The 16,374-nt window shown below is 41.2% G+C and overlaps 1 protein-coding gene across 1 annotated transcript in view; it reads right to left on the bottom strand.

The window, feature by feature from the left end:
• syn2b (synapsin IIb) overlaps nt 1-9,795 on the bottom strand; it is a 104,673-nt gene extending 94,878 nt beyond the window's left edge. The window contains exon 1 of the mRNA XM_074667956.1: nt 8,755-9,795. Within this exon, the coding sequence (XP_074524057.1) occupies nt 8,755-9,200 (446 nt within the window). The 5' untranslated portion in view covers nt 9,201-9,795. The remainder of the gene's footprint in view (nt 1-8,754) is intronic.
• Nucleotides 9,796-16,374: the final 6,579 nt, after the last annotated feature.

A 16,374-nucleotide genomic window follows, 5' to 3' on the forward strand; every position in this document is an offset into this window, starting at 1 on the left:
TTTTTATCAGAGATGCATTTATACCGACAAAAAATATTTTCAGCCCTGTCACTTCTTTGAAGCTCCTACATGTTTGCTAATCACTGTGCTTTCAAGAACCAGCCAGCGATAACGCCACTGAAAGTTCAACTTTTAGCTGCAGGACAGTTGGATGACATTCACCATCAATCTCATGCTTGTCGGCGAACTATGCATCAACCTGCAGTCAAATTGACAAACCCCTCTCTGCTATGACTCATATACAAAAGTCAACAGTCTGAAATCATCTCCTCTGATGGGGGTTTATGCAACAAAGGTGGCAGAAAGAGTCAGTGGTACTCAGGCAGATTCTGAAAAGTACTGTACGTCCTCGGTACATAAATAGAGACAAAAAAGTGAGGAGTCAAAAAGAGGGCGCGAGATGCAGACGGATAGAGAGAGAGCAAAGGAAAGAGAGCAGATGTGGCCTTTGGGCTGAAACTGCTGAATCACCATGTCTCTTCTGATTACTTCATTGCATCGTGAACCCGGAGCACTTTCCCTTCCAGCCACACACAGTGACACTGTCATGATAAAAGGCTGTGAGAGGAAACAAAGAGGAAAATAGACGCAGGGGAGGGTGAACAAACAAGAAAGAGCAGCACAGAGACATCCAAAGATAAACAGCAAAAGGAGATTCTGCCTCCATCCTCCTGAATCCTCTTTCCCCTCTGTGCCGACATCACCTTGTGTCACCCAGGAGGACATGGTCTGTTCCCTCAGCCACCTCAAAGGGTTTGGGTCTGTTACGTAAGGTCGATATCAAACACACTCTCACTCCCTAAAATGCTTTCAAAAACAGTTACACTTTCATCTTGCAGATTTATGGCTGGACTCACACTGAGGTCTCTTTTTGTGGCACGGTCAGTTTAAGCCATCAGATGGGGCACAGTCGATATCTGAAAGCTGAGAGAATGAGCCATTACAGTATCACAGCGCTGGCTTATGCAACTGATAGCTGTTTCAAAGGGGAATGCCAGTGTTATTAAGACTTATGGCATGTTTATAACTGCGTGTCCAGAGTCAATTAGCCGTTAAATCCACATTTAATGCTCATTTAATGCCAATTTTTATTGTAAGATGTGAAATTCGGACCAATTTGGCAATTAAAGAAGTTTAATCTGCTTGAAAGTTGCATGAAGACAGGAGGAAAAGTAAACACCCTCATTAATATTGTCCACATTAAGAATATCAGTGTGATTTGGGAACAATTACTGCAATTCATGATGTATATTATTTTATCTGTGTCATAGATGGAGCAAATAGCTGCAGTGACACTGGGCTACCAGTACAGATATTGTTTTAAAAGGAAGCTTTACTGTTTTTATGTAATTTTATTTTATGACTAATGTTTTTAAACTGTTGCCTTTCAGTGCACCTCCACTGTGAGAGAGGAACTGGAGTGGACAGTTGATTTATCTCAGAGGTTTGGTTTGAATATTTATCAGACTAAAGGGAATAGTTTTTTTTTCTCTTTGAAGTGGGGTTATATAAGGTACTGGTCTACAGTAAGTGTATTACGTTCAGAAGAAGGAACAAGTGTATGTTGTGTCTCAGCAGTGACCTCTGGTCTAAAAAGAAATCAAAGCAGGAAAACTGCAGTTTACTGGGTGTCCACTTGAGGCTGGCTGCAAAAACTCCAGAAACAACAATCACACGCATTCAAAAAAGCTGATCTTTATGGCATTAACATATTAACTTTAAACAAGTTTGCAGCCTGGTTGAAAACAGATTTTGGTCTGAATGGCTCATAATTTCTGAACATGCTGTACAGGGAGTGTGTTTTTATAAAAAAATCTGTTTTAATCGCATCAAGATTACAAGTTTTTCCTAATTAAGGACCTGACTGACTTTACTGACAGGCAGGAACACTGCAGTTGTCAGTGAAGAGGCTTAAGACCTGCCTTAACCCCACCTCTTTACCTCTCAATCTGTTGACCAAAAGTGACGTTGTGACTGCTTTACAGTACGGCGACTGCCATGAATAGGGTTCAAAACTCTGCTGCAAAAACCAGTGGGTGATGTTGAAACTACATTCTTGTTTAATACAGTCTTTGACTGCGTGTATGAAACAGTGCAAGAACAAATGGGATTTTTGATGCCAAAGTAACTGATACCAGTATTGGTTTGTTGTAAAAGGGTTGAATTTTCTTGAAATTATTTAAAATGATATGAAAATGATCTTTTCTGCCCTGTCGAGCTCTGGCCTTTTGAGTCTCTGCTAGAAAAGTAACATAAACAAATTGAAAAGAGTATATCTCTGCATCTACAATGTCTATTTAAAACATTCTGGTGTCATAATAAAGGGAGCACTGGTAAAATTTCTTCAGTGGTGTCAGTACCGGTATTTATGTCACTGGCTCAGAGAAATAACTCATGTATTTTTTTTGTGCCTTTTGTTGCAGTGTCCTCAAAGCCCCTCTTTAAAGGGTTAAGCCTTTATTCAATGGGGACAGGACAGTGGATAGGACAGGAAGTATGTAAGAGTGCAGAGTGACATTTAGGGAAGAGGCCGTATGTTACATTCAACCCCCAACCAAGGGATATCCTCATAGGGTGCATGACCTCACAGCGTGGCCATAACAGTGCACAAGTGTTGTTTCTTTTTAACCAACACAACAGAGAAGTTCAACGGGAATGTCAAATTATCACTTTGGCTACCAGTAGAAACCAACATTACTCCCTGCTTGCTGATCAATTACAGTAGGGATGGCCAACCTGTGGCTCGTGAGCCGCATGTGACTCTTTGTCTTTTGGTGTGCGGCTCTTAGATCCATTCTTAGGCCCCGTTTACACGACAACGTTTATCTGAAAACGCTAGAACACTCTGAAAACGCAGCGAAAAAAATTTGCGTTTACACAGTAATGCTGATGGACTGAAAACGCTGTAGTAAGCATGCCAGGCCTGTAGGTGGTGCTATAACTGTCTTGTCCAGAAGCCGCTTTTGGGAGATCTCCACTGAAGTAGAGTTGAGCCGGTCATCTGGTGTATTGGGGAATACCAAGTTAAAAAGTGGAGCAAAAGATGCACATTTTGTTGAAAGACAGTCAGCAGATTGAGCAGCACAAGCACAACAAGGTAGTTCATGAGGATCATAACAATGGTACGGTTGTATGCGTGCGCGCGAGGCAGAGTGTGACGTCAGCTTTTCCACTGAAAACGCCGGCTTACTGTTTACACGGCAATGGTGTCGTGAGCGTTTCAGAAAAATCCCACTCTGGAGGCCGTTTTCAAAAGTTTGCGTTTTGGGTCGGCTGAAATGCCGTTTCCGTGTAAACGGGAGGCTGAAACGCAACAAAACTTTTGCGTTTCACCCTAAAACCGTTGTCCTGTAAACGGCTCCTTAAATTAAAATTAAATAAATAAAGCAAATATTGTTATGTGTAGTGGTGTGCTGATCAATCTAACTATTGATATATTGATGCAATGTAGGGATCAGTATTGATCAATACTTGGGTGATAAGAATGATTCTTAAGTTTCAGTTTTTCTTCTCTACATGTGCTCCCCTCAATCGCTCATGCAGACATAGATAGATAGATGGACCTTTGTCTCTTTCACAATAAAAACAGAAAATTGTCTTTAGCACAGCTCCAAGTACCAACTTAAACACAATACATCTTGCTTTGAAAATTGGAATTGTATTGATTTTAATTTGATGTATTCTCGTTAATGTGTGAGAGGAAGTGCGTTTTTAAGACTACGTGTGTTATGTGGCTCTTTGTAGTTCCACAGTAATTTCTGTCTGGTTGGCCACCCCATAATTACAGCCTCTGCCTCAATCTGTTCATTGAGCTTTTCTTGAAAATTACAAATACAACCAGGCTCAGGCCTCGGACCATAATTAAAATTGTGAATAACAACGTAGTCTATTCTTACAATGTCCATGTTGTAATGGATTCTTGGATTATAGTTGGTCTAGTGCTTGGGGGTACATGGTCACCAAATGTGCACACATGACAATACTGCTTTACCAGATCACCTTGGCTGGAGTCATTATAGGCTACCCATTTATCTGTTCTAATCCACTGAACACAATATCAGAGAAAAACCCAGAGGGAATATCTCCAAATCTGGCACAAATGTCCACTTGGACTCTGAGATGAACAAATACTAATTTGGTGGCCATTGGTCAAAGATCAATACCCCTTGCTAGATCTTATATATGCTCCCTGATCTTTTGAACCCAATATCTCAGCAATACCTGGAGGGAATTCTATGACATGGTTTTAGGGACACTAATGGACAAAAGCTACAGCTGGGCTGGCTGTAAGTGCTATAAAACCATCTGGAAGTTATTCTATTTTGACTTATAATTCGAATAAATTTCACAACCGGCTGTTCCACTTTGTAAATAATGCAGGGCGCTTGTAGTAAAAGTCATGAAAATGGAGCCGCTGCTGGTTGTTTACCGCTGGCTGAAAGGCTCTCTGCCAACATTTTTCTCACCAAGATATATTACGCTCTAACTGGGCAAAACTGTCTGCCAGAAAATGTCCTCAAGCATATAATAGTAAAACAATTGCTCCATCCAACAGAAAGCCTCTTATACATCTTAATGGAAGATAAATGAATCCTTCAGTAGCTCCTAAAAACATTATTTTAGTTTTTGGAGAGACAAACCGGCATGTTCTCCTGTTTTATTTATCAAAATGTAACCTTGATATAGACAACATACAGAGTCATTACATAAGTGGGTGTATGTGGTGTGACTCTCCGTTGTCCAAGTCATATTACAGAGAGCCTGAACCAAGCTCTCAGCGAGGTGGAAAATCAATAACACTAAGCAGAATGCCTCCCTGGCCCTGATGCTTTAAGGGGAGCTCTGTCTACAAACAATACGACATTAATATTTATGTAGAGCTCTCAGGATGAAATATTGTTTACACACAAAATGTGAGGTTTGCTGGAAGGACACAATACTTTATGTTAGAGAAATCAAGATTGCTTACTTGGTATTGCAGCTTGTGCCCTTTCTTTGCAATGAACTTGCATTTGTACATTAGGATGTTTTGGCATGGGTCACGGAAAAGATGAGGCACTGACTGATTATGATATTGGCTTCGTCTCTTCACTTGTTATAATTTTCTGATTATAATGGATATGTCACAAAAATGGGAAGGTGATTCAGAGGAGAAGCCCTGAAATTTGGTAGATCATCTTAAGTACTGCGCAGAAATCCTGAACTACTATTGGCTTTTTGCCTTGTCTGAGGCGGGACTTGTGTTAAAATCAAATATTTGGGATGTTTTCATTACAAGCCATCAGAAGTGTTTTTTAATGCAGCATCTTTTGTACCTTCAGTGGGAGTGTGTCTGTGTCTTATGTTCTAACAGTCAACAGTTCCCACATGTCTAAGATTTATTTTTAAATCTGTGTTTGACTTAAAGGGAAGGGTTCAGCATCCAAAAGCCTTGCTTCAGCCATAGACTGTATATAGAGTGAACAACGTCACTCTGCCATTTACCACTGTACGGTTTTGAAGCCAAGATACCCCTGTCACAGTCTATGTAGTAAAGGGTTATGCGGGACTCAGAGGGAAAATGAAAATCATATTTTTTTTTTCTTTCAAGAGTTTAATCTCTTTTTAGCGCACCTCCCCGACACATTTTACTATCCGTGAAAAAAATACACAAGAATGGCAGCTGTCAATCATTGTTAAAAGAGAAATGATGCGCCGTTTTTAACCTCAACTGACTAATGAAAATGAAACTTTCCAGGAAAAAGAGGACATAAATACAAGGCAGTCAAATAATATCTTCAAATCACTACAACAAATGAATGTGAGAAACATTTCCATGAGGTGTATTTATTTTTTAAAAATTTGACTACAGCCCATCTGGAAGGGAGCTGGATTTTTTGACCTATACTGCAACCAGCCACCAAGGGGAAGATTTTTTTGAAGACCTCGCGTACAGCAAGATGATGTCCATTTTTTTACAGTCTATGGCTTCAGCTGAAACTCTTTACAATTAGCCAATTTTATTTTTTCTTGTTATAATTGTGATTGTAACAATTTGTGCAGCTGCTGATGGGAATAACATTCCTCGTATATTCATTCAATTAATTTAAAGTGCTTCCAAAAGATCATGTGGCAAGTTAGGGCTTAAATTGAATGGAAATGTAGAAACTCAAGACTTAATTTTGAAAATGTCCGAAAAATGTGGGAACATTCAGGTTGACCTTCGTTTGGTTTTTACTTGGGCAAACCATTTTATTTCATTCCTCAATTCCTTGGAGAATAAAAGAAGAACAATTTTTGTGTTGCTACTTTTATAACGCAAAAAATAGTTTGGCCACTCAACTCAAACAGTCTGGGCACACCACTACGAACATGGAGTACTTCTAAAGGCCTACCCTCTTTTTAAAAACCTGAATACATCATGTGATTCAAACTGCAATGTTCAGATTGATGTAGTGATTGAAAAGGGCAGTAATAGTGTTCTCCAAGGGGACACTGTTCAGAGAAAAACTTTTAAGTTCAAATCCAACCTCTTGGATTTCAATATATTTCCATAAAAATCCAAGAGTACACAATTTAAATAACAGAGTTATATGAATATGAATAAGCATGCTAATATTTATGCAGTTCTAAATCACCATCCTTATGTTTTCAGTAAAAACATGACTGTGTTAAAGTAAGCCATGCATTCACCCGCCTCTTCTCTGCAGTGTCTCACATACAGACAAGGCCACATCATGACGGTGGCAGGCGTCCAATCATATGCCTCCAAAACACTCACAGCAAGAGATGCAGGATTACCATAATGTAGAGCTGCCAGTCTTTTTCAGTCAGTGCAGAGTGGTGGAGCTTCAGCATTCACGCAAGAAGACCGCACATGAATAATGCACCATTTTAGAGTTAATCCTGCGCTGATTGTGTTGGAAACAATACTTACTACACTAAGGAGAAAGCACAAGTTCATTTCATGTACCTGTGTCTGCTACTCAGACATTATTCAATCAATGGAGGATGGCAACTGTTTATGCCAATTATTCAAATATGGGAAAACAGTGTTATGGTGTTAAATTCTGCTGCAGAGCTCATTTAGAGAGATTGTAATTTGTGCCAAAATGGGTAACAGTGACAGTGCATTAAACTTCATTTGCATTTTACTTTCTGAAGGCACTCCAGTAGCAGTATCACGCACTTTTAGTGTAACCATTCCAAAGAGCACAAGAAGCAGGTTTTAAAAACTTACTTTCGTCTCCCTGATCAGTCTAACTAACATAGTAAATTCAATCAAACATAGCAAAAAAAAGTACAGAGAGGTGTAGAAAAGGCACCCCTTCCTGATATGTCAGTTGTGCCAAAGAAAAATTTCCCAAAGATAGAGTGTTTCCAGAGAAACTCAACATGTGTGTTGGCCCACATGTTGGCGTGTTGCTTGTATTTACCTCTTGAAGAATGCCTTCGACCATCGCACACAGTTTCAACAACCACTATCTAACCACACTCCACAGCGTCCATTAAAGTTAAAGGTCAAAACTATCTCACCCAGCTGCCACTTTGTCACAACGCCTTCCAACACAAGGGGGACAAGATGAGACCACATAGATAATAACCGCAATGAATGGCTGTAAAATCCATCATCAGCATCCATTCAGAAAACCCTCACAGGCTGAAAACATGATTTGTAGGAGAAAGCAGTCAGGGGGATAGCCAGTTATTACCAAGCCAAAAGCTTACACTTCCCTCAAAGTACATCATGTTTTATTCAAAGCTACGTGTTCTTGTACAGCAGTGTATGATGTACCACTTGATAGCATGAGGAAATCATCCTCTTAGCTAACTTCTACTGTCAAGAGATGAGAGCACTTACTCATAGCTCTCTGACACACATACACTAACATTAGCATAAATATGGACACCCGTGGCGTCACAAGGGCTCGCTCAACGACGCAGAAGCAGAGACAGGTGACGACGCAGGGCGGAGGGATGTGTGAATAAAAAACCCCAGAGAAAAGCTGGCCTGTCTGCTTGGATTAATAGAGCTGTTTCTATTTTGGGAGCAGCGTCAGAGAGCAGGAAACAATACATTTAAACACAAACAGAAAGCACAGGAGAGGACATGATTGTGGACTCTAATACCACATGCATAGTCTTATTGACATGGATAAGTGTTTGTTGTAAAACTCAAGTTGTTTTGCGACTTGCTGGCTTGTATCCGACCTCTCAATGTCAACCTTGGAGACAGTCTTGGGAATGTCAGAGTTTACTCTTTAAGTCATAAAATGTGATTCTATATGAGGAACTAAACAACAGTTACATTTTTGACAACACTCCACGGAATCTAAAGCTTAAGCCTTTACGAGAAAAAGCTTTACCTGCCAAAATAAGGTTTCCAGTACTGAAAAGTGTATGATTAATGCTATCATCTAGTACTATGAAGAAATATTTTAGTATGTCTTGCAACAAAAGTGTGGAGACAGAAAGTCTCAAGTTTCTCAAAGTTTGTTAAATATAGTAGATCCCACTTTTTTCCACCAGTATCAATGAGAATAGCACAAATCACCCAATATATAGCCACTTAGAAGATATTTGAACAAGATTTTTGGAGTAAACAGTTGGTCATATTCCTTCTGGCTGACTCTATAATAAACATTTTCTGCACCAAATCATCTTCCAAAAAAAACTCAGAAATAGCGCGCCAGTCAACATAATCACCGACTTCTTCAACTTCCCAGAAGCCAGTTGGACATCAGTCATTAAAACCAAATCCATCCCCACACTTACCACTCATGCTGAGGCTCGTCAATGACCAACAGGATCTTGAACTTCTTGGAAAGAGAAGGGGAAGGAGCCGACTGCTCCACAAACCCGGCAGCAGATGCGGCTGTCTGTTTGACCACGTTGGTGATGGAGCTGAAGGAGCTGAAGAAACCAGAGGAGCCACTGGAAGAGGAGGACTGGGCCTGTTGAGGCGGCTGCTGAGCCTGCTGGCTGGGACGGCGCTCTTGGGTTGCAGGAGAGCTTGCTGGTGCCTGGGATGCCGCTGGAGCTACAGTTGGGGACTGGGCAGGGGCGGGAGCGTTTGCTGGGGCTTCACCTTGCTGGGAAGGGGAGGAGGCAGAAGGGGGAGGAGGAGCAGGTGGGTCGGGCCTCTGGAGGTCCGACATGTAGCCGTTGGGCAGGTTGGACATGAAGCTGCTGTCCGAGAGGCGGCGTCGGAGGAAGTTCATGATTGCGGGTCAAAAAGGTCGAGTCTCTCAGCTGCTTTTGGTGTCTCTTGGTTTCTTGGCTGAAAGGAGTAAAAGCAGAAATGCTGCCAGAGAGAAACCCACAGATCAGAGGTTAGATGAATGACAGAGAGCCAGTCAGCAAGGGATGTGGATAGAGAGCTGCTTCTCTGCTGGAGGAATGAAGAGCAGGGAGGAAGGAAAGAATGGATGAAGCGATGGATACAGCTCTGGTCCAGTCTTCAAGAGACAGCTCTCCAAAGCCTAGCAAAGCCAGCAAAAAACAGCGCGAGTATATGTGGTAGTCCTCCTCCTGAGCCTTACGCCTCCTCACGAATGCATGTGTGACGTGTGAGAGCGTGTCTATAGTGTGTGTAAGAGAGAGAGAGAAGATAGAGAGGTGTGGTTTGGTGTCGCCCCCTTCGGTGAGGTGCTGGTGCTCTCCTCCACCTCTACTCTGCCTTCCAGCTTACTGAGCCTCTGCAAGCCGAATGCTCTGAAGAGATGCTGCTCTCTGCTTATCTCACCCTTTCACTCTCTCCCTCTCCCTCTGCCCTTTCCCTCCCGTTCACTTGCTCGCTTTGCTCGGCACGCTCGCAGGCTGTCTCCCCCTCCCCCCTCGCCTCCCCCTCCTCCTCCTCCTCCTCTCTCTTGTCATCATCCTCCTACATCACAGGCTACGTGTGTGTGTCGTGCTGCAGCCTTGTAGCGCTGCGTGCCGTGTGCAACCACTGGAAGGGGTTTCCTATAAGCGTGCATAAGGTGGAGTTCACAGATGGGAACGCCATCCACTCCACTTTGCAAGCCCCACCCCCTTCCCTTACCAACAATCCATCTTTATAGTCTCATTTTCAACCTGTCCTTCTTTCATCCCTTTTTCCTTCCACCATGGGATCACAAATTTGACATCACTGATAGATTTTCCAGAGGATTAATTCAAGGGGAGCTGAGAAAATACCCCCTACTCCGAGGATGCCATTAAAAGCATGTGGCCTTACGGAGTGCAGGGTTTATTTGTAACCCAAAACCACACTGGTGAAGAAGCAAAGCAAAGAAGTAAAACAGGAGGAGAGGAGAAGAACAGAGATTAATTCCTCTCTCATGGTTTCCATCGACTGATTTAATCAGTGGAATGATTCCCTCCAGTTGAAAGTGTTGCTCCTCAATAATGCAACCTGTTCTGCAGCATGAAAATGGCGCATGGAGGTAACGGTTTGTGCTGACCAGGGGAGGTCAGGCTTGAAAAGATTCAATAGCCATGTCAGCGAGATGCACTTTTCATCATCTTTTGACGTGTTGCACGTTATAAACTCTTTGCACTGACAGAAGTGATGGAAAATGTAATATTTTATGGGTTTCTCACAAGATGATGGCAAAGTAGCGCCAAAGCAACCCTTGAAGCGTTAAAAAAATGAAATAAAACACAAGTTAGCCCTGGTCAGCTACAAACTTATATTCAAAAGAAAAAATCTTCTGAAGTCATCTGGCTCTGAGGTGCTATGTCTGTCATTTTCACTGTCAAAGTACCCCTTTTCTCAGTAGTTGCTTGCTATATGCTGCTATTTATACTTTTTTTATTTCTTGTAAGTTATTTCTGGGGCTTTTTTACCTTTAAGAGGATAGGAGAGAGGACAACGGATAGTGCAGGAGTGACATATGGGAAAGAGGTCACAGGCTGGATTCGAACCATAGACTGTAAAAAAAAAAATGGACGTCCACTTGCTCGGCTCCAAGTGAGGACTCCACATAAAGTGCTCCCCCTGGTGGCTGGCTGCAGTATAGGTTAGAAAATCCAGCTTTCCAGCCATTCCAGATGGGCTGTAGTCAAACGTTAAAAAATTAATACACCTCGCAGAAATGTTATTACGTTCGATTGTTGTGGTGATTTGAAGATATCATTTGGCTGTCTTGTATCCAAGTCCTTTTTTTTTCGAAGAAGTTTCGTTTTCATTAGTTATTGGGTTAAAAACAAGGCTTTACGTAACGTTTAACGATGATTGACGGCTGCCGTTGTCGTGTATTTTTTCGGGGATGTAAAATATGTCTGGAGGTAGAGTCAAGAAGTGATTAGACTCATGAAAGAAAAAAAAACTATTATTTTTGTCACCCAGCACCACTCAGATTCTCCCAGAATCCCTCATCGTCTGCAGACTCTGGCTGCAATTGCTACAATGGCTGCGCCTGTGAAAGGGGGGAAATTTGGCTTCAAAACCGTACAATGATAAATGGCTGAGCCACGCTGTCCACTCTATATACAGTCCATGATTGGAACCCAGGCCATCCGCGCCAGGGCGAACCTCATGGAGTGCGACCTGCACCACTGGCTCATCTACACTCCTATTTATGCTTGTTTACATCACAAAATAGCCAAATCTGAAAGTTCAGCTTGTTTTTGCACCTGGCTGAGGTATTCCAGTCCTTCCCATCTTTTGTAAACCTCCCCTCCATGTGCTGAATCGCATCTGGGCACAAACTGTGTTGTGTGGCTATGTACAGCTTGTTTTTGGTTGTTTGCTGTTTCAAATGTTACTCGTATCACTGTATGATGCTTCGCTAACTGGCCTATGTTTATGTCCTCCATAGCTTTATGCTAACCAGAGGGAACACTTGAAGGGAGCTTGGAGTACAACTATGGTCTGTTTACATCAAGGAGTCAGCTGATTTGGTTTTGGCTTTTGATGAAGAGGCCTCTCCTTTGAGGTGTGAGCACGAACTTGCTGGAGGGATTAGATATCCCACCTAGTCTGGAAACGCCTTGGGATTTCCCAGGAGAGGCTGGAAATGTTGAGGGATGTCTCGGTCGATTTGCTTAGACAGCTGCCTCCGTGATGTGACCATTGATTAGTAGAAGGAAATGGTTGGATGGGGGCTCGATGGATGGAAATCTTGTTCCTAGAGGTACCGATTGCTGTTGAAGCATCACTACCACTTCCAGTCTGTTTTATAACAAGTTAAAAACTCCTCACAGTAGGTGTAAACAATAAAAAAAATGTTCTCTCTTCCTTTCTGAGCATCACACATTTTGTTGCTGCGTCTCTTCCACTTCGTGTTCCTAAACAAACACCTCCTCCTCGTGTCTGGCTCCATTATGAATTCACTATCTCTGGGCGTGAGAGGAGCACAACTCTGACTTAAATGCCGACAGCAACTGCAGCAGTAGCGTTTGTTTCTCTCAGCTTTACTTTCTAAAACAGCCTGAAGATGACAGGACAAAGAGAGAGACAGAAGATTATTCAAGCAGGAAGAAAATCCCACACACTGAGAAGAACAGCTTGGCAATCAAAGACTGCAGCAGAGGAAAATGTAGTCCCCAAAGATCCTCTATCTTGACTTCAACAAGCAGTTCTCCCTTTAGGGATAGAAAGCATGAATATTCCTTGACACATTTATCCAGATTGACTGCTAATACATCAGGAAGCAGTGAGATTTTCATGACAGTTTGATTTTTCAAGGCAGCTTTTGTAAGCAGCGATACGATCTGAAATGATGGAAATGTATTCCTCGACCTTTACGCCGTTGAGCAGCAGCTTTTCAGCTTGACTCTCAAACACTTATCTGGCTGCATCTCTTTTGGACCTGAAAGCTGTTTTTGGTGACTCATAATTTCATTTTTCTGATGGATGAGCAGTTGTTGCAATTTGCAGGCGAAGAGTGAGTGCTGTATGGATTACTGAATAATAATGCGCAAGCCCCCCATTAGCCACCTGCATTAGTCATCTGTTTATGCCTCGCGCAGAGTATTTAACACAAACATCAGACTGCAGCAGAGGTGTTAACTGTGCTTTAAGGACCTACAGGCCTCTATTTTCATATGATGTGAAGCGTGTCATAAAATGTGCTGATCACAGGAGAACATACATCTTGACATGTCCAAAAGGTAGATGGAAATAAATTGCCCTTTGAGTTGAACACCGTGTAGGAAAATGACAGATAAACTGACCAGGATTCAGTCCTCAAAAGAGACTGTTTTGCAAAACATGCTGGATGCACATTTGTAGCAAGTCACGATGAGTCAAACCAAGTGGGGGTGGGGAAGGGGAGGGGAGAGGGAGAGGGGGGCGTGTTAAGTCAACCAGAAGAGAGCTGGAGTGAGTCACAGTCAGAGATGCAGTGTGAACTGTAGCGACATTCTAAGCTCACCCTGGCCTACATGTTTCATGACACACATACACACAACATTTACAAACAACCATTATATAACATTCATACATACGCAGCTATGCTACGCTCCAGATGGAGTGAAAGATTAAATACCCTGGATGTACAAAAACACTGAAGCATAAACCATTTCATTCTTAGGCTTTTTAACTGCAAAAGAGTACAGGAGTCCAAACCTTCCTCATATTTTCCAAAACTCTTGACTTGTGGGGTGTTATGTATGGTATAACTCAAGTTCTTTACTGCAAATAACTCAAGTTCTGTACTGCAAAAAATTCAATCTAAGCAAGTGTTTCTTTTACTAAAGCAAAAAAAAAGTCTCATTGGACTTAATCCGTCACATTCACCTTACAAGTCCTGAAAAACAGTCTCATTCCAAGATTGTTGAAGACAAAAACAGCACATGAAATCCGCAAATGAGGCAAGAAAAAAATGCTTGTTTAGTTTCTTGTATCAAGACATTTTTCTTATCCCAAGAAACTTGAGAGCCAATCGTTTTTGTTAAGATTTTTTTAAGCAATTCAAATGTCTTTTTTTTTTTTTTTTTTAGTGCTGCATGATTTGGGGAAAAAGGTGCGATTGGTGATTAGGTGGACGATATTGCGCTTGCGATTGTGCTTGCGATTTAATAAAAAAAGTTATGTCATGAGTCTACAGACTTGCTTTGTTATCATGGAGAAAAATCAAGAAAAAAGCAGAGATGGATTACTGAGGATATTAATTGTGTAATAATTCTCAAAATATTTAAACTTACTGTATACAAAGAACAATGTACAGCACAACAGTACTGTTTTGTTTGTTTGTATTCAAAATAGCATATTTATGCCACTTTTGCTTTGCATGTTTTGAAAATTACATCTTTTTGCTGTGTCATTCAACCGGTAACCAAATAACAGAGGTAGAGTTTCTTTTCGCCTTGAGCGCCTCACTTACTTATTCGTGCTACATCTTGTCTGATTAAACTGCCGTACCAGGGGAGCAGGTAGTCAAATGACCAGTTGAAACAGTGACTGATTAGTCATCTCACACTCGCTCTACTCAGTCACACACACATCACTGACACAAACACTCTCATTTTTTTTACACTTTTTAAAAATAATTGCACAATCGCACCTATTTTGCGATAACGTAATTGCATGTGCTGATATAGCTATTGCGATAATCTCTTTTGCGATTACGTAGTTGCATGTGCTGACATTGCGATTGCGATTGCGATAATCGTGCAGCTCTAGTTTTTTTTTAACATCTTTAATAAGATATGTTACTGGAATTTTCAGATAAACGTTGCTCATAATAAGTCTAAAAATAAGACAGAAACACTTTGATTTCAGTTTTTGTAGTGAATATATATATAAAAATATGAAAATACACACACATAAAGTCTAATAATAAAACAGACACAAACAGTAGGATTTCAGCTTATGCAGTGTATCTGCAGGGAACACTGAATGAATACTTAAACAGAATGTCCACATGTCAAGACGCTTCAGTCATCTGTCAACACACACGATGAGACAAATGCTGTACAGGCAAAGACTTACACACTCCCACGCATAATCGCATTGGTATGTGCACAGAATCATGGATGCTGATGCAAACACATTCAGCTTTCTCGCTGTCTCTGATGGGCAAATATGCATACACACACACACACTCACACATACTCACGCACACACACAAGTACGCGATCACAAAGGAACAAAAAATATTGTCTTGAACTGCGCATAATTTAATTCATAATGTTTCATCAATAAATAAAATGTACTACGCAGTTAAACAGTAATTGATTCAGTAATAAAAGTTATTATGTAATCTGTCTTCATTAGTACCGTGTGTGCGTGAGTGTGTTTGTATGCCTGTGTGTGTGTGTGTATGTGTGTGTGTGTGTGTGTGTGTGTGTGTGTGTGTGTGTGTGTGTGTGTGTGTGTGCGTGTGTGTGTGTGTGTGTGTGTGTGTGGTTTACAGTGCTGGTTTAATGCAGCTTTGGGAGGATTTACTGCAGATATCAAGGCGTATGTGTAAAAGTATTCTGAGGTCAGACCTCCTGTGGCTTCATGGGCTCATTTAAGATAATCCAGACAAAATCCAAACATTTTTGCACTCTTCACATCTGGCATCAACAGCAGGTGCTTCAGTCTTTGTTTAATACAGGCCACAACTTCAGCCGTGGTAGAATTTCACATTCCAAAAATGATTTATGAATTATTAATTTCTAATTTCTACTACATGCAAATCCCTGTCATGAAAATAGGTTTTTAATCACTATATGTAATAGAGCAGCTATTACTGAAAAATTAAGCAGGATAAATGAAAGTTCCCCAGCAGGGGGTGATCTCAGGAGCACCTGCAGGTTAATCAAGAACACAGGGGGGCGCAGCACAGAGCAAAGAGACCAAATAATTTTTCAGCCAATCTGTTATAAAATTAAAATGCTGTAATGTCTTAACACAAGGTAATACAGTGGCAGACTTCCCAGATGGCACCTTGACGTGCTTCATGCTGTACAAACAAGTTTCGAAACTATCATCTCACACAAAAAAACAAGAACAAAAAGAAAAAAATCACGATTTATATCCTTTGAAGCTACTTTAGTAAACAGAGTTGGTTCAGCCATAAAAGATAGCTCCCTGAATGAACTTTAACAGCTCAATGTGGACTGATGTAGCTTGAAGATTAAAACACCCACACGCACACAGCTCGGGTATCAGCAGCAGATCTGCCGAAACACCATTAAACCAGGCTGTCTGCAACTCTCATACATACTCATGAACACATAACCAAACTTTCCCTGCTCTGCAGAGGCTGTTGCAGAGCTGAAGACAATGATGCTTGGTTTAATTATATATTTCTAGGCACAGTAACACGTTCAACATTCACAACTGCCATAGCAACCAGTATAAAAGAAGTTGGCTTTGGTACTGCAATAACTAGATTAGCAGAAATTACATATAAGCGTGATGACATACAAGGAAAAAAGGCAAGTGACACTCAGATCTCTTTCTAAGTTACTAAAAATGTG

Source organism: Halichoeres trimaculatus, unplaced genomic scaffold (genome assembly GCF_033239565.1).
Source record: "Halichoeres trimaculatus isolate MK-OKI-2021-1 unplaced genomic scaffold, fHalTri1.1 fHalTri1_scaffold_1, whole genome shotgun sequence".
Classification (NCBI taxonomy): domain Eukaryota; kingdom Metazoa; phylum Chordata; class Actinopteri; order Labriformes; family Labridae; genus Halichoeres; species Halichoeres trimaculatus.